This window comes from Strongylocentrotus purpuratus, unplaced genomic scaffold (genome assembly GCF_000002235.5).
Source record: "Strongylocentrotus purpuratus isolate Spur 01 unplaced genomic scaffold, Spur_5.0 spur5_scaffold_2, whole genome shotgun sequence".
Taxonomy (NCBI): Eukaryota; Metazoa; Echinodermata; class Echinoidea; order Camarodonta; family Strongylocentrotidae; genus Strongylocentrotus; species Strongylocentrotus purpuratus.
The window spans coordinates 40,188,453-40,212,570 of record NW_022145605.1 but is presented as its reverse complement, the minus strand read 5'-3'; the positions used below and the strand labels follow the sequence as shown (position 1 = coordinate 40,212,570).

Here is a 24,118-nt window from a genome sequence, read left to right as displayed (position 1 = left end):
TAAGGGTCTGAAAATCAGACTATTACTTAGGTGATAGCTATCACTTAAGTCGATTTGACAACTAATGGTCGTTATTTTCCCAATAAAAGCCGTTTTTAAGCCCTTTCGTTTTAACCCTATTTAGCCCGGGCTATTTTGAAACTGCATAGCCCAGGGGGGGGGGGGGGGGGCTTCTAAAGCCCCCCCCCTATGATCTCGGCCGTGGAACGACCGATTGCCGCGAAAATTTGCATACATGTCAAGTGAAGTGTATAGAATACTATGGTAATTTCATTTTTTTTTTAAATGCACTTATTTGCATATTTATGGTAATTTATGCAAATAAGGTCATAAAATTCACATTTTTGCCCAAAAATCAGACATTATTCATATTTAAGCATTCTTTTTCACTACATATATTTATTAGACCATTTGGAATAATAATACAACACAAAAAATTGAATAAACAGGGTTATTCCTTATGTTATCTATTGTTTTGATAATTTCTTATGTATTTCTCTGTTTTTTTAACTTATGTATTTCATTGTTTTTGTTGTTTTATTTCATTTCCAATTATAATTACACTATTTTGACCCCCCCCCCAAAAAAAATACCTAAAATATAAACAAGACCAAATATTTTATCTCTTTATTTTAAAAATGAGATTTCCATATGTTTTGTACACAAATCACAAAAATGAGCGATTTTCGGGCTGACATGCAAAGACAAAAAGACACGTGACTTTGTAATGGTAGGTCCGATTTTCGAAAAATTTCTTTCAAAAGATGCGCAAGAAATTTCAGTGCAAGATTTTCTTGCGTTAAAAAATTATCGCTGAAAATGTCGAGGGGGGGGGGGGGGCTTCTAAAGCCCCCCCCCCCACGGGCTAAATAGGGTTAATGGAAATTCTAAATTAGTGTTGTCTTCCATTTTTTCGCCTGCAAATGGGACATAGTACCTTAATCACCAGATATTTGTATTTATTTCTAACTATCATAGTAAATCGTTTATATACGATCGAATTATTGCTTTGAAAGTAGGAATATCTGAAATTCATTTATAGTAAGATACATCACTCCTATATAGTGTGCATGGTAATGGCATGTAATAGTAGTTGCAATGCGTAAGGTAATATGTACCATAAGAATCCTGTTTGCTTTTAAATGATTTAGTAGAATCAGTTTGTGCATTATATTTTTCTGAAATTCGTACTTTACTTTCATCTCTCTTGTAAGTTCACACAAATGTTGAACTCTTCGTAATTACACGGTATGGAAGCACCGCACTATTAATACATGGTAAGGTAGTAGTCCATTTGGTCTCAGGTTAGAAACAAAAATATACCCCTTTGTGCATATTACATTTCTTGATACTAATCTTGAAATATGTTATATTTCGTAAGGGGTGAGCGACCCACAACCAGCACCTATCGTTCCAATCAAACGATCGCTCAGAGATGAATGAATTTAAACAATTTAATAATATTGGAACTTTAAAGATATATAAAATTACTATAAGCTTAATAGTATATTTGTAAAGCGCTTTAGAAAATTTGTATTAAGCGCTATATAAAAGCTAAATATTATTATTATTATCATTATTATTATTGATAATATTTGCCTCTTTGCGAGAGACGACTCTGTTAATTTCTGCTTTAATTATGATTTTTACATGTACATTTTCCAGTGTCTACCGTCTGGTTTTATTTTTTATTTTGCGTAAACTGTTTTATTTCTCTACTCGTATGCAGTTTTCAATCCTTCCAGGTCAATTTTAGTATTCATTTCGTGTATTACTGAGTTTCAGAGTTTCTGTAAAATTGTATATTTTGATTTTTTTTCCAGTCCGTATTCAAATACGTAAATTGCTTGCATTTGTCAGTTTTAAGACATTTGAAAGAAAATGTCGTTTATACTGAGAATCGGCTTGATAAGAATTGGAAATCAAGTATTTGGAACTGAATTATTGTTATATTTTTGTTTTTAGAAATGTTGAGAGAATGATAATATCTACTTCAATAAAAATTTTACTAATAAAATTAGAGACAAAAATGACAGCTATTTCGTCGCATTAAAAATTAAAAGGGTTTAGCGTGACACGTGAGTGTGTGGGTGAGTGTCTGTTGTAAGTGTGTGTGTGTGTATATATATATATATATATGTGAGAGATGAATTATGTACCTATTGCATATGGAATTATACACTAAAAGTTAGAAACTATGTCATGATGACATTACCACTGCAGAGCATTACGGGCTAGATCCTAACCAAAATCACAGTTTTCACTTAAAGAAAAAACACGACATAATTTAGAATACAGGAATATAATGTGCGACAAAATATCAGTGCAGTATCACATTGACGGTATTGACGGTAAAGATCATGACTGACAGGGGCGAGAAAAGGATTTAAAGCGGAAAAGAGAAGGTGAGAAAGGGACAGAGAGAGAAGACAATATACTCGTTATATACAAGGAGAGTGATGTCTCAATTGACATGCCTTTCACTCATGTAAAATTGGCAACGAATGCAAATTACACATTTTACGGCTTTTTTTCGTCGTTGGTGTGGTTCTACAGTCATCAGATTCTTACTAGCTCATACATTCGCTGAGGGCGTGCTTGGTCTGGTTTCACCTTAATTAGGGAGATAGGGGATGGATGAAGAGAGAGAGAGAGAGATAGATTTTTAGTCCAGACAGTGTAAAAAACAAAAAAACGTATACTAATATTCAATCTCTATCTCTCAAAAGTGTAGTGAAATCGCTAAAATATATAATAGCAGTATTACATTTGATAATATATTCTTTGATAATTTAATAGGCTGCTCATCAAAAAGTGATTATGGATGACTGAGCACTAACAACCCATAATAAATGTAAAACTAACATGATCGTAACTACATTAGAAACCTAAACTCAAGAGCAATTTCAACCCCCCATAATTGTTTATACCATAGGAATCATGACTTTCGGCTTACATAAAACGTTATTGTAATGATCGCATGTTTCAAACGATGATAGAGGGAGCTATTGAACTTCCCTAAAGTTAATATTTCAAAAGTAGTTGCAATCATGTTTAATCGCCTTTACCTAAAGCGTTTGTCACAAATGCCATTACGGACGGCTACGAACGCCGTACGAACGATTTTCAGACCAAAGAAATTCGGGAAGACAATGGAAAAACAGGGAGATTCGTACGAAATTATCGTTCGTACGAACCTTTGTGACCATAGCATTTGTTGGAATGAACGATGTTCAGGAGTTGATTAATAAGATGTATGTGCGAGTTCTTTCTATTCATATATAACCCATTCAACCAAAGTTTTGATTAACTTTTAATTCTTTTCCTTCAAAACTTAGGCAGAGGCAAAATCGACATGAATCAGGAAAAACAATACTGTTTAGCTGTCTATGCCAAGATTCAATTAATTAAGTTGTCAAATCGATCGTTAGCTATTTCGCTAACCTCTTTCTTGTTTAGTCCTCTAATCCAAAGGACGATGAAGCGCAGAAGGAGAGCCAGCATGAGAAATGCGAAGTACAAAATCAAGGGCATCGAAATTCCAACAGTTACGGTTTCTGCCTCGTCCAGATCCGCTAAAACACGTAACAGACCTGTAGGTTCATATACAGAAGATCGATAATGTATATGACTCAACTGCGATGCAGCAGTAGCCATCATAACAGATATCATCTTAATCTTAATAGCTTCAGATTTGAATAAAATATGGTTAACTTCAAAAAGAGATGATAATTTGACTTTCAGCTATAAAGTTTTATAATTCGCAACATATCGTTCAGATATACTTCATATGTACAAAATGTTCAAAGTGTACAAAGTGTATTAGTTAAAGAGCAATTGAATGTAAATATGTATATAACAATTTTGGTATCCCGTGCGTTAAGATATATCACATTATTAAATGAACGTTTAATTTTTTTTTTATATAACTTGAAAATTCCATTTACATATTTCTTGTAAATGATCAAGAGTGATTCTTGAATGATCAGTTATTTCATGGAGATACCAATTAATTTGTATTTTACCTGCTTATATGCTGGTGTGTTTATCTATTTTGTTTTTGATGCTGTTTTTTGTTTTATCATTACCAAACAGGGAGGGCCTCGTGGAAGACCTCCACATTGGTGATATTTGCCACCCGGTATAAATATCAGAAATAAATAAATAAAAAAATAAATACAGATATTTGTCGGTACGTAGGTATTAAATTACAGGATAAGCCACTACAGACATATGATCGACGCATGTGCAGATGAAAAGTCATGTACACAAATCTGTAAAAGCAATAGAAACGAATGCTATAAACGGGTTCTTGAAAGTTAGGCAATCATCACCGAGTGTGCAATCTATGGTACACAAGCGGAAGTATTCTTTTCATGAGGTCAAACAAAAAGTATTCATGAAGAACCTTAAACACTTGGGCAGAGAATATTCTAAAATGCACAAAGTTAGACTTCTCCTTACATGTGTAAAATATCTTTGCATACGTGGGTTTTACTGTACAAGCTACCTCCGAAGTATCTTCGAAGTGGTCTATAGGTTAGTATGGTGGCCCTGAAGGGACATCGCGAATAGACTAAATCGTGAAAAATATGCGATAAAATTCACGATATCGTCAATTTTATCGCATATTTTTCACGAAGAAATTCACGAAATTGACGATATCGTGAACTTTATCGTGAACTTTTCACGATGAAATTGACGATATCGTGAATTTTATCGTGAAAAGTTCACGATATAAAGTTCACGATATTGTCAATTTTATCGTGTACTCTACCGTGTACTCTATCGTGTACTCTCCTGACGGGCGCTTCGTAAACAAAACCAGCCCTAGCTGGGGAGACAGAGAGAAGGAAAAAAGGGAAAGGGAAAGAGAAGATAAAAGGAAAGAAAGAATAATAAGAAAAAGAGGAAATGGGGAGGGGGGGGGGGCGAAGGGCTCTTGCCTCCTCCTCACTCCCCCCCCCCTCCCCGCCAAAAAATAAATCAGAGAGAGAGAGAGAAAAGGGAAAGGGAAAGGGAAAGAGAAGATAAAAGGAAAGAAAGAAGAGGAAGAAGAAGAAAAGAGGAAAACGGGGGAAGGGCGAAGGACTCTTGCCCCCCCCTCCCCCCGCCAAAAAATAAATCAGAGAGAGAGAGAGAAGGGAAAGGGAAAGGGAAAGAGAAGATAAAAGGAAAGAAAGAAGAGGAAGAAGAAGAAAGAGGGAAACGGGGGCAAAGGGCTTTTGCCTCGTCCCCCCGCCCCCCGCCAAAAAATAAATAAGAGAGAGAGAGAGAAGGAAAGGGAAAGAGAAGAAAGAAAGAGAAAAACGAAAAAGAGGGAGAATAGGAAAGAAAGGAAAAGAAAGAAAAGAAGGAGGCAAGAGCCCTTCGCCCCTGTTTCCCTCTTTTCTTATTCTTTTCCCTCTTCTTTCTTTCCTTTTATATTTTCTTTCCCTCTCCCTTCTCTTTCCCTTTATGGCGGGAGGGGGGAGGGGGAGGTAAGAGCCTTTCGCCCTTCCCCCGTTTCCCTCTTTCCGTCTTCTTCTTCTTTCTTTCCTTTTATATTTTCTTTCCCTTTCCCTTTCCCTTCTCTCTATCTCTCTCTCTCTCTCTCCTATTTATTTGTTGGCGCGGGAGAAGGGGGGGGGGGGAGGAGGCAAGAGCCCCTCTTTTCTTCTTATTCTTCTTCCTTTCCTTTTTTATTCTCTTTCCCTTTCCCTTCTCTCTCTCTCTCTCTTATTTATTTTTTGGGCGGGGGGGGGGGGATGCAAAAGCCCTTCGCCCCCGTTTCCCTCTTTTCTTCTTCTTCTTCCTCTTCTTTCTTTCCTTTTATCTTCTCTTTCCCTTTCCCTTTCCCTTCTCTCTCTATCTCTTATTTATTTTTTGGCGGGGGTGGGGAGGGAGGAGGCAAGAGCCCTTCGCCCTTCCCCCGTTTCCCTCTTTCCTTCTTATTCCTCTTCTTTCTTTCCTTTTATATTTTCTTTCCCTTTCCCTTCTCTCTCTTATTTATTTTTGGCGGGGGGGGGGGGGGAGGAGGCAAGAGCCCTTCGCCCTTCCCCTGTTTCCCTCTTATTCCTCTTCTTTCTTTCCCTTTCCCTTCTCTCTTTCTCTCTCTCTCTCTCTCTTATTTATTTTTTTGGTGGGGGGGGGGGGGGAGGTAAGAGCCTTTCGCCCTTCCCCCGTTTCCCTCTTTCCTTCTTCCTCTTCTTTCTTTCCTTTTATATTTTCTTTCCCTTTCCCTTTCCCTTCTCTCTCTCCTTATTTATTTTTTGGCGGGGGGGGGGGGGGAGTGAGGAGGAGGCAAGAGCCCTTCGCCCCCCCCCCCGTTTCCCTCTTTTCTTCTTCTTATTATTCTTTCTTTCCTTTTATCTTCTCTTTCCCTTTCCCTTTTTTCCTTCTCTCTGTCTCCCCCAGCTAGGGCTGGTTTTGTTTACGAAGCGCCCGTCAGGAGAGTACACGATAGAGTACACGATAGAGTACACGATAAAATTGACGATATCGTGAACTTCACGATAAAATTCACGATATCGTCAATTTCATCGTGAAAAGTTCACGATAAAGTTCACGATATCGTCAATTTCGTGAATTTCTTCGTGAAAAATATGCGATAAAATTGACGATATCGTGAATTTTATCGCATATTTTTCACGATTTTGTCTATTCGCGATGTCCCTTCAGGGCCACCATAGGTTAGGCAGGATGTTCAGCCATTTCTTCAGAAGCAGTTGATTAACGCTTAGGCCAAATGTAGCATTTCCCTTCACTTTAATTGGGCTTTTACTAGTCTATCCATTTTATTGTGGGGAACGATAATATACGAGGTTTACCTTGAAGCTTTGGGGGCGTTGTTTTGGTCGGTGCGGTCACAGCGACAGTTCCTTCACTTGATGTCTTCAAGGTTGTTGATGCTTTCCTGGTCGTTACCTGACCGCCTCGTGTCGTCTCCAAATAAACGGTAGTCTCACCTGCAGTACTCTAATGAGGTTTTTTTTTAAAAGAGAAGTGTGACTTTTGTGATTTTTTGTCTTCATTAGTTTCCCTTGTGAAAGAGTGTCATAGAAGCAATGGCATATACTGTTCTTGAAATGCCTCCCCAAAAATCCAAACATGACGAAAATAGTATCAAAATGTTCACCTAATTTGAATGCCGCATGCAGGGTAATTTTTTATTCGTAATTGTATGCAGAGCTTTTCATTGTCAGTGATTCGAAAAAGATTGAGTCAATCAATTGTCATTTGATGTTTTCACTACCTAAAAACACGGCCTATTTGATCAACCATGCCATACTACTTGAGGACATTATCTTTCACTATGCAATCACGTGACCCGTTTCTAACCTGTAATTCGTTCATCGTGGTGTCCATGGTTGTTGCTTCAGTTGATACTGGAGATAAATAGGAATACTTACTGAATTATTTTATTATTCTTGATTTTACATGTTTATTTGTTTAAGTTTTTCATATATTCATTTCTTATATCATTTAATCAATTCAGATAATTATACATGTGCCGGATGGCTCATTCAAAAGTGGTCTTGCATTAGGTTCTGTTTACAACCTTCGTATCAATTTTATCACAGCAAACCAGGGCGTACGCAGGGGGGGGGGGGGGGGGGGGGGGGGGGGGGGGGGGGGGGGGGGGGGGGGGGGGGGGTTTGGGGGTTCAAACCCCCCTTTGGTATTTTTATGTATGTAAACCCCCCTAACAAAAACCTAAACCCCCCCCCCCCCTTTGGTTTTTTTTTTTTATTATTTAAAAAAAAAAAAAAAAAAAAAAAAAAAAAATTTATACCCACGCCTAACCTAAATAAGGTGACCTCCCCCCCCCCCCCCAACGAAGAAAAATGTCAAATTTTGAACTTTCGAGACCAAAAAAAAAAAAAGTGTTCGCTTACCCCCCCCCCCCCCCCCCCCCCCCCCCCCCCCACTTTTGATATAAACCAAATACATCCTGCCACTTTCATTCAATTCATTGTTTTAATAAGCGTCATGTGTGTATTGTAAGTTAACATTTAAGTTTAGATTTCTCAAAAATTCATATATTATAGTCACCATTCTGTGTACTATAGAACGCACTACAGCCACCATTCTGCTAACCATAGATCAAGACCCTAACTACCATTCTGAATATACCATTTCAAAATGCTACAATTAAGCGTAACATTTTGTTGCATATTTTGAATGGTAGTGAATGGTAGATGAATGGTGGCTCTATGGTAGATGAATGGTGGCTCTATGGTAGATGAATGGTGGCTCTATGGTAGATGAATGGTGGCTCTATGGTAGATAAATGGTGGCTCTATCGTAGATGAATGGTGACTCTATGGTAGATGAATGGTGGCTCTATGGTAGATGAATGGTGGCTCTATGGTAGATGAATGGTGGCTCTATGGTAGATGAATGGTGGCTCTATGGTAGATGAATGGTTACTCTATGGTAGATGAATGGTTACTCTATGGTAGATGAATGGTGGCTCTATGGTAGATGAATGGTGGCTCTATGGTAGATGAATGATGGCTCTATGGTAGATGAATGGTGGCTCTGTGGTAGATGAATGGTGGCTCTATGGTAGATGAATGGTGGTTTTATGGTAGATGAATGGTGGCTCTATGGTAGATGAATGATGACTCTATGGTGGCTCTATGGTATATGAATGGTGGCTCTATGGTAGATGAATGGTGGCTCTATGGTAGATGAATGATGGCTCTATGGTAGATGAATGGTGGCTCTATGGTATATGAATGGTGGCTCTATGGTAGATGAATGGTGACTCTATGGTAGATGAATGGTGGCTCTATGGTAGATGAATGGTGGCTCTATGGTAGATGAATGGTGGCTCTATGGTAGATGAATGGTGGCTCTATGGTAGATGAATGGTTACTCTATGGTAGATGAATGGTGGCTCTATGGTAGATGAATGGTGGCTCTATGGTAGATGAATGGTGACTCTATGGTAGATGAATGGTGGCTCTATGGTAGATGAATGGTGGCTCTATGGTAGATGAATGGTGGCTCTATGGTAGATGAATGATGGCTCTATGGTAGATGAATGGTTACTCTATGGTAGATGAATGGTGGCTCTATGGTAGATGAATGGTGGCTCTATGGTAGATGAATGATGGCTCTATGGTAGATGAATGATGGCTCTATGGTAGATGAATGGTGGCTCTGTGGTAGATGAATGGTGGCTCTATGGTAGATGAATGGTGGTTTTATGGTAGATGAATGGTGGCTCTATGGTAGATGAATGATGACTCTATGGTGGCTCTATGGTATATGAATGGTGGCTCTATGGTAGATGAATGGTGGCTCTATGGTAGATGAATGATGGCTCTATGGTAGATGAATGGTGGCTCTATGGTAAATGAATGGTGGCTCTATGGTAGATGATGGTGGCTCTATGGTAGATGAATGGTGGTTCTATGGTAGATGAATGGTGGCTCTATGGTAGATGAATGATGACTCTATGGTGGCTCTATGGTATATGAATGGTGGCTCTATGGAAGAATATGTAGGTGTGGCCTAATTTGAATAAATGAATAAATTTGTCCCAATTATTTTAATTAGTTCTATGGTAAATGAATTGTAGATCTATGGTAGATTTGCTATGGTGTTTGTATGGTAATCTATGGTAGATTTGCTATGGTGTTTGTATGGTGTACCATAGAGATTTTTTTTGTAAGGGAGTACCTCCGAAGTATCTTCGAAGTGGTCTATAGGTTGGGCAGGATGTTCAGCCATTTATTCAGAAGCAGTTGATTAACGCTTAGGCCAAATGTAGCATTTCCCTTCACTTTAATTTCGCTTTTACTAGTCTATCCATTTTATTGTGGGGAACGATAATATACGAGGTTTACCTTGAAGCTTTGGGGGCGTTGTTTTGGTCGGTGCGGTCACAGCGACAGTTCCTTCACTTGATGTCTTCAAGGTTGTTGATGCTTTCCTGGTCGTTACCTGACCGCCTCGTGTCGTCTCCAAATAAACGGTAGTCTCACCTGCAGTACTCTAATGAGGTTTTTTTTTAAAAGAGAAGTGTGACTTTTGTGATTTTTTGTCTTCATTAGTTTCCCTTGTGAAAGAGTGTCATAGAAGCAATGGCATATACTGTTCTTGAAATGCCTCCCCAAAAATCCAAACATGACGAAAATAGTATCAAAATGTTCATCTAATTTGAATGCCGCATGCAGGGTAATTTTTTATTCGTAATTGTATGCAGAGCTTTTCATTGTCAGTGATTCGAAAAATATTGAGTCAATCAATTGTCATTTGATGTTTTCACTACCTAAAAACACGGCCTATTTGATCAACCATGCCATACTACTTGAGGACGTTATCTTTCACTATGCAATCACGTGACCCGTTTCTAACCTGTAATTCGTTCATCGTGGTGTCCATGGTTGTTGCTTCAGTTGATACTGGAGATAAATAGGAATACTTACTGAATTATTTTATTATTCTTGATTTTACATGTTTATTTGTTTAAGTTTTTCATATATTCATTTCTTATATCATTTAATCAATTCAGATAATTATACATGTGCCGGATGGCTCATTTAAAAGTGGTCTTGCATTAGGTTCTGTTTACAACCTTCGTATCAATTTTATCACAGCAAACCAGGGGCGTACGCAGGGGGGGGGGGGGGGGGGTTTGGGGGTTCAAACCCCCCTTTGGTATTTTTATGTATGTAAACCCCCCTAAAAAAACCTAAAACCCCCCCCCCCTTTGGTTTTTTTTTTTTTATTATTTAAAAAAAAAAAAAAAAAAAAAAAAATTATACCCACGCCTAACCTAAATAAGGTGACCTTCCCCCCCCTCAACGAAGAAAAATGTCAAATTTTGAACTTTCGAGACCAAAAAAAAAAAAGTGTTCGCTTACCCCCCCCCCCCCCCCCCCCCCTCCCCCAACTGAGCGACTTTTCGGCTGGCGCGATTTTCAAATTTTCGGGAGCAAAATATTTTAAAACCCCCCTTGAAAAAATCCTGCGTACGCCCCTGCAGCAAACAATAATTAAACTGCATTACCACATAGTGACACAAAATTGGGCATACTAGAAAGATATACATAACAATATGTAAACCAAATCATCTCGTAAACAAGCAAAGAGAAAATTGCAGGCAGTATATCTTTCTCTGGCTTAAATTTACTGACATGACTGTAGAGCTGATGGAAAATTATCTTAAAATTGTTTTTAAAAAAAGAAGAAGTTTGTTTTCACATTTTTCTCGAACTCTTGATATTTTGGGATTTTTGACCTCTTCTCATTTGTTAATATTTCCAATGTGTTAATTATAAAAGTTAATAATTTATTGCATTCTACTGGATTTTTCTGAACCTAAACAGTTGTAGTTTTTACTTTGTAACGGTGAACCCGGCTACCCCCCCCCCCCGAGCATATCTGGGAGCGTTTCCGCGAGCATAAACCTTAGAATGTCACCCTGATTTACTAAATCATCTAATAAAATCATCACATTCTTCCCTTTCTTTGTTCGAATGAAGGAGGCTCAGTTTAAACCTGAAGCTCACCTAGGAATTCTCCAAAGAGCTCCATGCGAAGAGAAATATGTTGATTCCAGGTGGAAGGTAAAAGGCGAACATATCGGCACGTCATTGGCACGGGAAAGCGATTGTAAACCACGGTGTTTTGGTCACTATTGCCGGGAAAGATCTGAGGAAAACACGCAAAATCGTTCACTTGAGAATAGCACAATGTGTAATTCGAAAGAGATGTAACTCATAAGATTGTCATCATCGGTGAGGAAATTAAAGTATTGGAATGTATCGCACGATAATTTGAGGAAGAAAAAAGGGAATTAAGAAACGCTCAATAAACGAATCACATGAGATTGGTAATCGACCAATTAACTGATTAGGGTCGAAGGGTGAGTGAATTGGTACCTACGATGTCGGTGTCGGCGTCATCGAGGTCTTTCACTGTTTCAAAGATAACATTATTCATACTGCAGGCAACCTTGAAGCTGGTTACCCACTGGGCCAAATCCTGACGACCTTGCGTTGCCACTCCAACGATGTTGTACGTTTCTAAAAGATCAACCTGAGATTTGAATGATAATGGAAATAGTAAAAAACATGTTTGTATTTACTAATATAAAAAAAATACATATATATATATATATATATATATATATATACATATGTACATATATAAATAATATGTGCATGATAGCCCCCCCCCCCTAAAAAAAAAAGAAAAAAAGAAAAAAAAACAGAAAAAAAACATGTTTAGGGTCCTGCTTTTTTGAAAAATAGGAAGGAGGAGGCCCTTTTTTTCTTATGATTTTTCTTCCAAAATGGCCGCTCAAGATGGCCGCTCGGTACAATTCCCCTGACAATCGGGCTATTTTCAAGATGGCCGCCGACATTTTTAATTTTTTTTAGATCAGAAATAGATGCATTTTAGTAGTGTTTTTCATGTTTTTTTTCTTTAAAAAAAAAAAAATCAAAAAAAATAAATCCAAACAAAATTCACCTCAAAAAAAAAAAAATACAAAAATAGAAGGCGGCCCCCAAAAGGATGTGGGTGGGGACGCTAAACATGTATATATTTTTTTAAATGGCCTAATTTTGATGTTGCTGATATAAACATCATATTCTCATCTTGGATTTTGTCCTGCCTTAGTGATCTTGTCTGCTATTTGCGACAAAGTTATTGGGGGCAAAATTCCCCTTTACGGACTTACAAAAAAAGAAAAGAATTTCGATGTTTAAACCCGGAATAGGTATTCAAGCGATGCTCAAATTCGGCGTCAGGCCTATAGCAGGCAGTTATAGCCTCAAAGATTGCTTAAAGGTACTATGTCCCATTTGCAGGCCCCAAAAATGAAAAAGTTAAATTCCAACTGCATTTGAAAGATAATACTAATTTAGAACTTCCCTTAAAAAGATGGGGCTTGAAAATGTCTTCAAGTGGGAAAATAACGACTATTAGTTTTCAAATCGACTTTAGGGCTATAGAGCCCAAAAGTAATAGTCTTGATTTTCAGACAATTGTACCCAATGGTCATACGTTTTATGCTGCGCAAAGATTCAATCAGTTTAATCTTGGCCATCACAAGAAGTGGGTTATTGATGTAGACAAATGCTCATGTACCCTTTACAACTCTTTTCATGTATGTTATTACCAAAGAAGAAATAAAGCCAGTCAGTCACTCAATAGTGTCTGACAATGAAGACTAGCAAGTAAACGGGTTTCCTTGCATAATTTGAATATGAGGACACTGCTAACGTTTAAATTTCACAGATAGGACATACATGACATATTCATAATTCCTGCAAAGTTCTACAGCATTTGAGGTTGGCTGCCAAAGGGACATAGTACCTTTAAAGGGAGTGTATCATGACGAGACTATGTGTCTTTTCCGTGGTCCTACCCGGGGCCAATCGGGTATAATACGACTACGGACGTCCGACCGCAGCATTCATTTGCGTGCAACAGACGCGAAACCGAAGCGTGAGGAGAACTTCGGTCTGTTTCGCGAACGCTAGCGCGCGCTAACCCAGTTTGGCAAGCGCTGACCCACTTCAATCAAATCCATTCGTTTACGTGCAGTTGTTCAAAAGAAGACGTAGATGACGTTAACCAGTATTTGCCATGATACACCCCCTTTAAAATATGTTTTATCTTTTTGATGTCTATGCTTACCTATCGAATCAGAGCTCCCTCGATAGATCTACGGGATCCATCATGTGTTAAAAATATTTAATCAAATTGAAGTGGTCCTATCCAAATCAAATTTATACCAAGAAAGTCGGGAAAAGCCCATAAGAAGCAAAAATAGACATCTGATTTTAAACATGTTAAAGAAAGACTGAAAAATGCCAAAAAGAAGTCGAAAAAGACCTGTATGATTTACTTAATACCTAACAATAGCCGACGATGATATCGACCTTTGTTTCTGGATAAATCATCACGAAATGTCCATTTGTGAATTAGGCCTAGAAATTAGGCGTAGCAATAGTTTATAGTTAGCAAATTGGAAGGTACCTCTTTTTATTCTGTAGACTGCTCTGAAAATTTGTTCTTTGGATTGTCAGCATTTGGATGTTTTCAATATTTTTTAATATATTTTTTAATATTATCATTATTTATTTATGTATTTATTTGTTATTGTTATTTGTATATTTAGGTATTTTTTTTTTTTTTTTTTTGGGGGGGGGGGGGGGGGTATTTTTTGGATTGTTTAGCTCTTTTCGGTTTATGTATTAAAACTGTGTCCATTTCGTTAAAAAGTTCTTCAATGAAATGCAAATGTTGAATGGTTACGTAGTTTGATTGCCGGATAGCTTTTTCTTGCACGCTTGATCGGGAGTGTTTATGTCTGTTTCCGAATTTATATCTGTAGTAATAGTACATGTAATACTGTTCTACGCTAGGACTGGGTGCGCGCATAAAATACTAAAGTAATATAACTGAACATGCTGGTAGTCATAATTGAATATTTGATATGGATAGTTGAAAAGTCTGTCAGTGTTCTCGGGAGGAATGAATATTTGAAGGGATGTGTGTTCGTGTGATCTCCTGGTTGAGCGAGTAACACTGTTACCCTGTTATTCGGTACCTATTAACTTCACCTGGGTGGAGTGTGCCGCGGCGGGACTCGAACCGCGGACCTTGTGATTGACGCTCCGGCGGCTAAATTTTTTCCCAAACAGGTTTGCCAATGCTAATATTTCTGGTCATCTGATTGGCTGATATGTTACGTCATTAGCAATGACGTGAGTGATAGGGTTATAGAAATCATGCAGAATCACTTATCGCCAACCCATCGGTGGTTCAATCGGTAAGGTCAGCGTAATACGATCTCAGAGTTCTGGGTTCAAGTCTCAATTTATTCAGTTTTTTTTCCTTTATAAATAGTGAGGCAAAGCAATACAAAATCAAAGTCTAATTGTTCGTGACCTTTTTCCAAGCTACGAATGACGTAGAACATATCAGCCATTGAGAAGAACGTAAATATAAGAAATTGCAAACCTGTTTGGGAATAAAAATTTCGCAGTCCGGCGACGTATCTACTCGACCACGATACCCTTGATGAGCTTGTTAAGCTTTAAAGGTAATATGTCCCATTTGTAGGCCTAACAAGGGAAAAGATTAGTTTCCAATGGAATTTGGAAGACGATACTAATTCCCTCAAAACGGAAGGGCTTGAAACTGTCGTTTGTGGTAAAATAACGACCGTTAGTTATCGATTTAAATTTAACGAGCGCTCGTTTAATTAAATAGTCTGATTTTCAGACCTTGTACCGAATTGTCGAACGTTTTGTGCTGTGCAAAGATTTAATCAGTTTAATTGTGGCCATTACAAGAGTAGGTTAATGATGTAGACAAACGCTCATGTACCCGTTACAGCTCTTGTTATAATGATATAATAAAATAAGAATAATAAAAACGTTACTTATAAAGCGCTTACCACCGAAGTCTCTAAGCACTATACACACAAAATAGACTGATATACAATTACATCTTATACAAAACTAAAAATGCAAATAAACATACAAATTACAATAAATATGGAATACACGTCAAAGTGATCAGAGTTAATTAATCATTGAACGCTATTTTGAATAAATGTGTCTTGAGACTAGTTTTGAATAGGTTAACAGTTTGACAGTTTTTTACATTTAAAGGTAATCTGTTCCAAAGTTCAGCAGAAGCTTTGCGAAAGGAGCGATTACCATAAGAAAGAGTTGACAAAGAAGTAGATACAAGGTTTAATTGTGAAGATGACCGTAAACTGCGTGAGGGTTGTATTTTCATCGATTAATTCTTGCAGATAAATTGGTGCCAATTCATGAATGCATTTATAAGTTAAAACTAAGATTTTGTACATAATGCGATACGTCACCGGAAACCAATGCAATTCGCGAAGTACTGGGGTGATGTGTTCACAAGAACGCGTGCGTGTTACAAGCCTGGCAGCAGAGTTTTGGATTCTCTGGAGTTTTGCAATGTGCGAGTCGGGAAGGCCATAAATAAGGCTATTACATTGATCAAGACGGCATGTAATAAATGCATGTATAAGCGTTTCGGTAGATTTTTGATCAAGAAAATTTCTAATACGACCTATCTTGTACAAGGCATATGAAGCTGAGCGACAAATATTTTTTATATAATCATCCATCCTAAGATCATTTTCAAAGATGACTCCAAGGTTACGTGCACTTTTGACAGTTTGTATCGGAACATTAGCAATTTCGACAGATGGTAAATGGGAAGACTTCCTGAATCAAGATGTTACATGTTACATGTGTCTGAGTATGTGAGCGTGTGTGGTGTGTCTTTCTGTCTGTAGGTAACTCTTTGATTTATAATAATCGTTCAGTATAATTAAATGTAAACATTATGTACTGTGTATTAAACTATCTTATGTATTTTTTGAGAGATGTACAATTTTCTTTATATTTTGATATATGTAAATCAATGAAGCTGTATGTTTGTTTGTTATATATTTTGTACTGAATGAATACAATAAAACAATACTACAAAACAAAACAGCAACAAAATAACCTCAGTTTTATCCTCATTTAACTTCAAATCATTAGCAGTGGACCAAGCTTTGTTATGTGTGTTATTGACTGAGAAAAAAGAGAATTCAGTCACTCAATAGTGTCTGACAGTGAAGTCTAGAAATTGAACGGGTTTTCTTGCATAATTTGAATACTAGGACACTGCTAACGTTTAAATTTCACATGCGTATTCATAATTCCTGCAAAGTTCTTCATAATTTGACAGTGGCTTCAAAAGGGATACACCACATTTAAGGAGAGAGACTTCAAACGAACAAGAAAGACATTCAGGAATAGAAACTGACCTGAATCCACTGGTTCAAATCGTTTATTTTTGCAGACCATCCTCCGCGCAGGAGTCCGATTCTGGCGATGTTTAACCGTCCCCGAGAAGGACTGTGATCGGTGTCCCACTCACTAGAAGCTGTCAGGCTCGAATCTGGGATTGCCCCACTTTCTAGGCCTAGAGGGCTAGCATCCTGGATGGGACCTTTTTTCAATGAAACAAACTTTGGCTTTATGAAATAGATTCATCCGTACTTACGAAAGTCATGTTCTAAGAAGAATAACTATTGGCAGGAGTTGCATGGTCATTTTACTCATTAAAGTAACTTTACCTCATTCATTGGTATATTATTTGTATGTCGGCAACTTTTGAAGACATTTCTTTGAAGAATTTCGTTTTAAAGTGCAAAGAAATACCGGTGCCTGGAAATGGGTTAACACATCATAATCTAAAAAAGTGACACAAATACAATGGTGCATGAAAAAGCAAAAGCAATGCTCCCATCTTTAAAAAATTTCCTGTGTCAAAATATGAACCAGAAATACACTACATGTATATCTCACACCTAAACATGTACATCAACTCCCAAGTGTTGACACCACTAAAGCAACACACATCTGGCTCTGATACCTCTCTTATAAAATGGTGTCTTCAAGTGATATCTATATCATGACAAGTCTAGGCCTACTACCAAATACCAATTACCTTACTTGTCAATTATCTTACTTATATTCATTATGTATTTCCTTTTTTTCATTCCCCTTCTATTGGTTCGGATGGATGTTTCATCCATAAACAACGATTATCATTTGGCAAGTCTTTGGTGTCAGTTGGCTCCTCTAGTCTAAATTTAATCATACCCATCATACTATTTGTTCTCATCTACGTACATGTATACATGAATGAGTATAACTTGTATATGTAAATGCTTTAACTGCTGTTATCCTTTATTGTTTTTGTCTCTTAATTTAAAAAAAAAAAGGATAGCCCTAATCCATTTCCTTGGTAGTAACTATAGCATTTTTGTATTTTCATTTATCTAGTCTTTGAGGTAAAACATACCAATCAAATTCATGACGTCTTCGCAACACGGTGTAACCGACAAACAAATAACCGTGAAAATGAGAGCATGATTATCATCTAAACAAGAACAAAACAACTCGATATTTACCAACAGTGGTTTGAGATGTCACAGTTTCCGACTGTACAGGTGTCGGTGTCGTTGGGCTAGTCGTGGGTTCGGTCGTTGCTGTAGGAATAAAAGTGGGGACTATTGGAATCAAAGATTACAAAAAAATGACTGAGAACTGGGAAGAACGGAAATGTGGATGAAGAAGATGAGTAGAAATTGTATAAACAACGAAATGTATATAATAATGATGAACAATAACAACCACAAGAAGGTCAACTACAACATTAACAACAACAAGTACAACATCAACAACAACACTAACAAAAATATTAACAGGTAGGAAGAACCCAGAGGAAAAATACCTCGGAGCATATTCTTTAAAGCTTTCTCGTATGGATAACATGACAACGGCTCGGAATTTGATATACTATTATAGTTGCAAGTAAAAAAAAAAAAGGAAATTGCAATAATTCAGCTCTTTGATATAAAATACATTTAAGGGAAATATCATAAAATAAGGAATCCAGAATCGTTATTAAGGGTAGTGGTGGTTATTTTACCTGACTGCTAAGAAAGCATAAATTGAATGCTTGTTAGTAATCAACCAGAGGGTCGAGGGCTTTAGTTCTTCTCCGAGGGACCTGGTAAAAGAGGATTAATGCCTTACCAAAGGGCACGAGCGCATCGACTTGTTTTCGAAACCGACTGAGCTATCGCTCCTTCATTAGTTTATTATTGGTTTAGGAGAAGATCATCCGGAGGAGAGGTGGTGGTGGGGGGGGGGGGGGGGGGGGGGTAAAGATGGTCATAGGTGCATGTGCGAAAAAAGAAATGTGCCCTGAGATGTGCCTATTGGCAGCACTTGTAGCCTGTTATGCTTGTCAGAGAATTTCTTTTTTAATTGGGGATTTTTATCACTTTCTAGAGAAATTTCGGACATGTTCCGATCGGCTGTTTTGAATCGACAATAGACTAATTTGAGTGGAGAATGAAAGATATTGTAACAATGTGATGTTTTAACTTCTTTAGTTGTGAAATGTATGCCCATATAAATACAAAATGTATTCTTTCTTTTTCTTCTTTTAATTGTTAATACATCTTTTTACAGTTATGAATGCATGTATCTTGATGTTAATTGATCAGTGATCCCCTTACATTCTTAAGGCTTAATAAGACCCGCCGTGCCTTCGCGTCGGATCGGGTTGTCGCGTTACACGAACTTTTGCGAAAACATACCCCTATATCCACGAATCGTCGGGTAACTCAAATGGAAATAATCACATATATTGAAGCACGGCTCTAGAAAAACTGCTTATACTATTATACATGTGTGAAAACATGCTCTTATGTGAATTATTCATTAGAGTGTTTGTAGATTTGCTGTAGGTTTTTCAGAAAGTGTCAGGTAAACTTGACATTACGCTTTGGTGATATGAGAGGTGCATCTCACAAGTGCTACATGAGGAATTAGGGCTTGATTGTTCACGACAGTTCGACCCGACGGATAGACCCGATGACACACCAAAATGCATTGTTACCTTGGCATCTAGGGTCAAGGAAACCTACAGCACAAAGCTCCCATCTTATCCCAGGATCGGTGGTGTAACACCAAGCAGTGTCCTCACCATCCGGGTTTCTGCAATAGTTGTCGTCTAGTCCCGCGTTAGGATAGTTAGCTGGTATCCTATCGTGTTGTTGAGGATCCTGAGAGGTCCATTCTTGACAAGTATGACCGTTGATTGTCTGAGATAAGTTTCCTCTGTAGTTCACTCCTGTAGGATCTTCCTGGCATGCAAGTGTGTCTCAAGAAGAAGAAAAAACAAGAGGTTATTCAATTTGGTCCACCCATTTCCCTCGAAAAGCTTTTAAATTTCAACATGTTTTATTCATTTGTCTTTGATTGATTAAAACAAATTATGTATTACAGAAGTCTGTTATTTTTAGTTTCCCTGCACTCTGGATTGCTTTTTATCTTTTTACATATTTTAATTATTTTTAATTCGATGTATATTGCATATTATAACAAGTTTTGTTTATCAAGTGTGGGACGAATTATTCTTCAAAATGGTTTATAATTAAGATAGCAAACAATTTTATGGCACACCAAAAAGATATTAAGCCATGACGTCTACATTTAAACACGAATGCGGAGGCCAGGATGCAGTCCACGCGTGGATGGCATCACGGGGAGTAAAACCCAATCCAAAACAAGTTCAAATAAGTAGGTGTTTTAGTAATTATCTTATTCTAACGTAAATCTAACGATGATAACAACAAGTTAAATTATTATATGTCATCAATTTTCAATATAGGATAAGACAATGAACGGATAATGCCAAAGGGGCCTACTATTAACTGTTACGATAATACTGAAGTTTGGATAGATAGCAAACAGTTTTATAATTGTGATATTTTTTCTCAAATCCGTGTTAATCAGGTCATGGCGGCTGGGGTATTGATAACAACCTTCATTTAATAATGCCCTGAATAATATCAAGTTATCATCCTGAACACCTAGTGGGGGTATCTGGTATAACACTTATTATCAGACTCAAGGTTTTATAGTAATAATAATAATAATAATAATAGCCTAATAGTCCACTCCAAATTTTATTAAACCGAAACGGAAATTCTTTTTGCCCAATTGATCGTGAGCCCGGCAGCCACTGAGCAGCGCCAGATCGACGTTGCTCTATCCCTTATTGTTGAACGCCAAACAAGGTAGCAACAACTCCCATCTTTTAACGTCTTTTGGTATGACGCGGCCGGGGTTCGAACCCGCGACCTCCCGGTTGTGAGGCGGACGCTCTACTGACTGAGCCAACACTCCGGTGAAGCATCACTTCTGTAACTAGGCATGATAGTAAGGGATCCCTAAAACGACTTCCCCCAACATGGATTTCCAATCCTTCACATTTAGATTATAGCGTGTCTAGTGTCTAAGTACCAGCAAAAAATATGTACCGTGGCGCTAAGTACAGTATTAAAGTATCAAGTATCGTGTTTTTTTGTTATCACATGCGTATCATTTTTCCAACATTTTCTTTTTATGAAGCTTCGTAATTCCGAAAAAATAATCCTGTATCCGGGTTAATCAGGTCATGTAATATAAGGAAGAATGTGGAGATGAAAGAAATACCAGAATGTTCATGTATGAGAAAATGGAATTGGGTTAATGATTCAAAATTGTTGCTTTACTCTAAAGGTTCATTGGTCTGAAAATGAAATTGTTCCGAAGCTTAATAATTCTGAAAGTGGGATGGGGGCTCCATTACACCAAATAGAACATGTAGTTACCAATGTTCAGCAACTATTACATCATATTCATAAGCGAGAGCTCTCTCTGTATTTCATTATTATTTGATTTCGTATATTTTGATAATTTTGATAATTAGATTAGGTTGATTTTTTTATATAATTTTATTTCTGCATTTTTCTAAATACAATAACTGAATAACAGTAACAATCATATATATATAAAACACGAAACTTAATATTTCTATAATATATTATTATAAATTTAAAGTATTATCCGAACTCTCTGTGGAAAAAGTGCAGGAGACCGCAATTAAGGACGATGCTTGTCTAAAATGGCGGCCTCGAAAGAAAAATCTTAAGGTGAGCTTTAAAATGAAAATGTGTTTATACAATCTTTGTGTATAAGTTTGTGAGTGTTATATGTGAGTGTATTGTGTGTGTGAGTGGATAGTGTGCATTTTGGTCGACGAAGGAATGATGATAAAGAAATTTAAAGCACTCATTGTATGATGTATTCTTTTATGTCTTCTTTAATTTTATGTTATATTGTTCCATACCTTGATTATTTGTGTATTATCAGTTTCCATATGTTTACATACGTTGTTATGGAATGGATTCGAGTTTTGTTTTTTAGTCTTGTTTTTTCCTCTGTATTGAATTGTTTAGTGAGTTATTAATAAACTGTATTAAGAACAATAAAAAACAAAAGAAAAAGGATTTTTTTTTTAGGGCAAGCGGAGGGGGTTTAAGGGAAAGACGCAGTTTGAGGTATTTTATATTATACCTCAAACTGTAAGTGTTGTGAAATAGGGATGGGAGTTGATTATGAGAATATTTATACGTAAAATATGCCTGTCTGACAAATGTGAACACTTTAAGTTTTAATGTTTAAAAGTTTCCGTGCATATGTGATAACTAATTGAGTTATTAATCATGCGAATTGCTCGCTTTCGAAGTGAAATAAGGTATTAATTTTTGTTATATCACAACTTCTCCATCCAACATTACAATATAACACATATGATGAAATTAGAGAATTATACAGTGCGTCCCAGAAAAACCCCCGAGAATTATCGATGTTTTATCATAACTTAGTCTCATTTATAATTAATAAATGACACATATTTGGAAAGCTTAGATCCTCTTCTTTCATTCTATGCAACTCATATGATGCATATTTCACGCATTTCAACCATGCATGGGGTATTTTGTCTACCGCTGATTGTCAACGAAACGGAGTTAAGACTTTTGTTAATTCCGTTTGTTGCTACGGCAGGCAGTCAGTGAAAACGAATTCGTTTAATAAAATTATGGAAATGCAAGCACTACATTAAACAAACAGAACGTTGTTATTCCTAGCTCATTTTTCCTGATTTAGGTGTCATATGAAAGGGCAGAAACTCAACTTTTTAGAAATGTGATTTTCTCTTTGAAATTCAGATAACGTCCGCCAAATGACTTTTTGGTTTCCTCTCTTCATATTCATTTTAATCACTAATGCGCGAAATATACACTATATAAGTTTTATCGAATGAAAGAAGAGGATCTAAGCTTTCCAAATATGTGTCATGTATCAATTAAAATTGTGATACAGTTATGATAAAACATCGATAATTCTCGGTTTTGTATTTTTCTGGTACGCACTGTATAATATAATCATAAATCATTCAGAAAGATTGTCTCAACAACTTATACAGTATTTAAATATTCTTTTAAATTGACGTAATATGCATATTACGTAAATGCTTATTACGTCAATTTTAAATGAGAATCAATAGTGACTCCAAAGGTTACATATTCTTTGTCAATGAGAGGCAAGCCGTAAATATCAATATTACAATTCCTTTTATCATGCACGTTAGCCCCAGATGTTAGCCTTTTAAAGTTAAATGAAAAATGTCTTACTAAACTTTTAATGATAATTTTTAGGACTTAGACCTGTTAGAAAATGTTCATTAACTCACAATTTAACTGCGTCATGATGGTTACGATGGTTGTAAAGAAACTGGAAAGATGTTCTTCTGGCAAGAAAGACCATCAGACCATCGCGCCATTGAAGAAATCAGGGCCATACGCATCTGGGACCAAGTGACTGTAATGCAGTAACTCTCTGTGTACATTTAGATAAATGTTTGGTAGCAACCTTTACCCTACGTGTTACTTACCACCTTGCCCTGCAATCCAAGAGACAGATACGAGGATCAAAATCAAAGTAGTTGCGTCTTTATCCATTAATGATGCCGCCAAGAAAACCACTCGAAAATATAAATTAAATCAAGCAATCAGGCGTGTAGACTGCACTGTCCTGGAAATGTTCTGATCATCTATCTGAGGAGCTTTAATAATTCATTGAAGCTACATCTAGTTGATATTATATACCGCATGTAAAGAGTCAAGGACTCTGATTGGTCAAAACTGCAGGCATGATACTGAATGTATAGCGGAAAAGAAATATCAGCCGGCCAAGGTTCTACTCGCGTGAACAATGCAAGGACACAATAGATACGCATGAAGTTAACAATGGATTTTTAAGAATCCACAAGAATCCACAAGCGGAAATGCGGTATATTAATCATATATTAATTATTTGACTGTCTAATTTATTGGTAATGTTAAAGCTTATCTGTACTATTTTATAGGAGGGAAAGACTTCAATGCAAAGTCACTGGACAGGTGGTGATCTCATGAACTCAGCTCTCAATTAACATAAGAAAAAGAGGATCGTGGGGGACCAATGGTCACCAATTAGGCATTGTTTTCTATATATATAGGGAGCAAGTAGCTACAGGTAGGACAGTGTGGCTTTAAAACTCTAGATCTTCGGTGATCTCGAGCCTGCACTATACCCTTAGACCTCGTTTCCAAGCAGTCATTATTTGTGTAATATCACTAGACAGATAATGAACGAAATAGTGGACTGTTAACAAATCGTGA

The 24,118-nt window shown here is 37.1% G+C and overlaps 1 protein-coding gene across 1 annotated transcript; it reads right to left on the bottom strand.

The window, feature by feature from the left end:
- Nucleotides 1–11,490: 11,490 nt before the first annotated feature.
- LOC583765 (retinoschisin) lies at nt 11,491–23,592 on the bottom strand. Its single transcript, XM_030991296.1, has 6 exons — nt 23,350–23,592; nt 19,465–19,728; nt 17,966–18,043; nt 16,814–16,998; nt 11,884–12,036; nt 11,491–11,649 (listed from the first exon to the last, which is right to left on the bottom strand). The coding sequence occupies exons 1-6, from the start codon at nt 23,414–23,416 to the stop codon at nt 11,491–11,493; spliced, it is 906 nt and encodes a 301-aa protein (XP_030847156.1). The 5' UTR covers nt 23,417–23,592.
- Nucleotides 23,593–24,118: the final 526 nt, after the last annotated feature.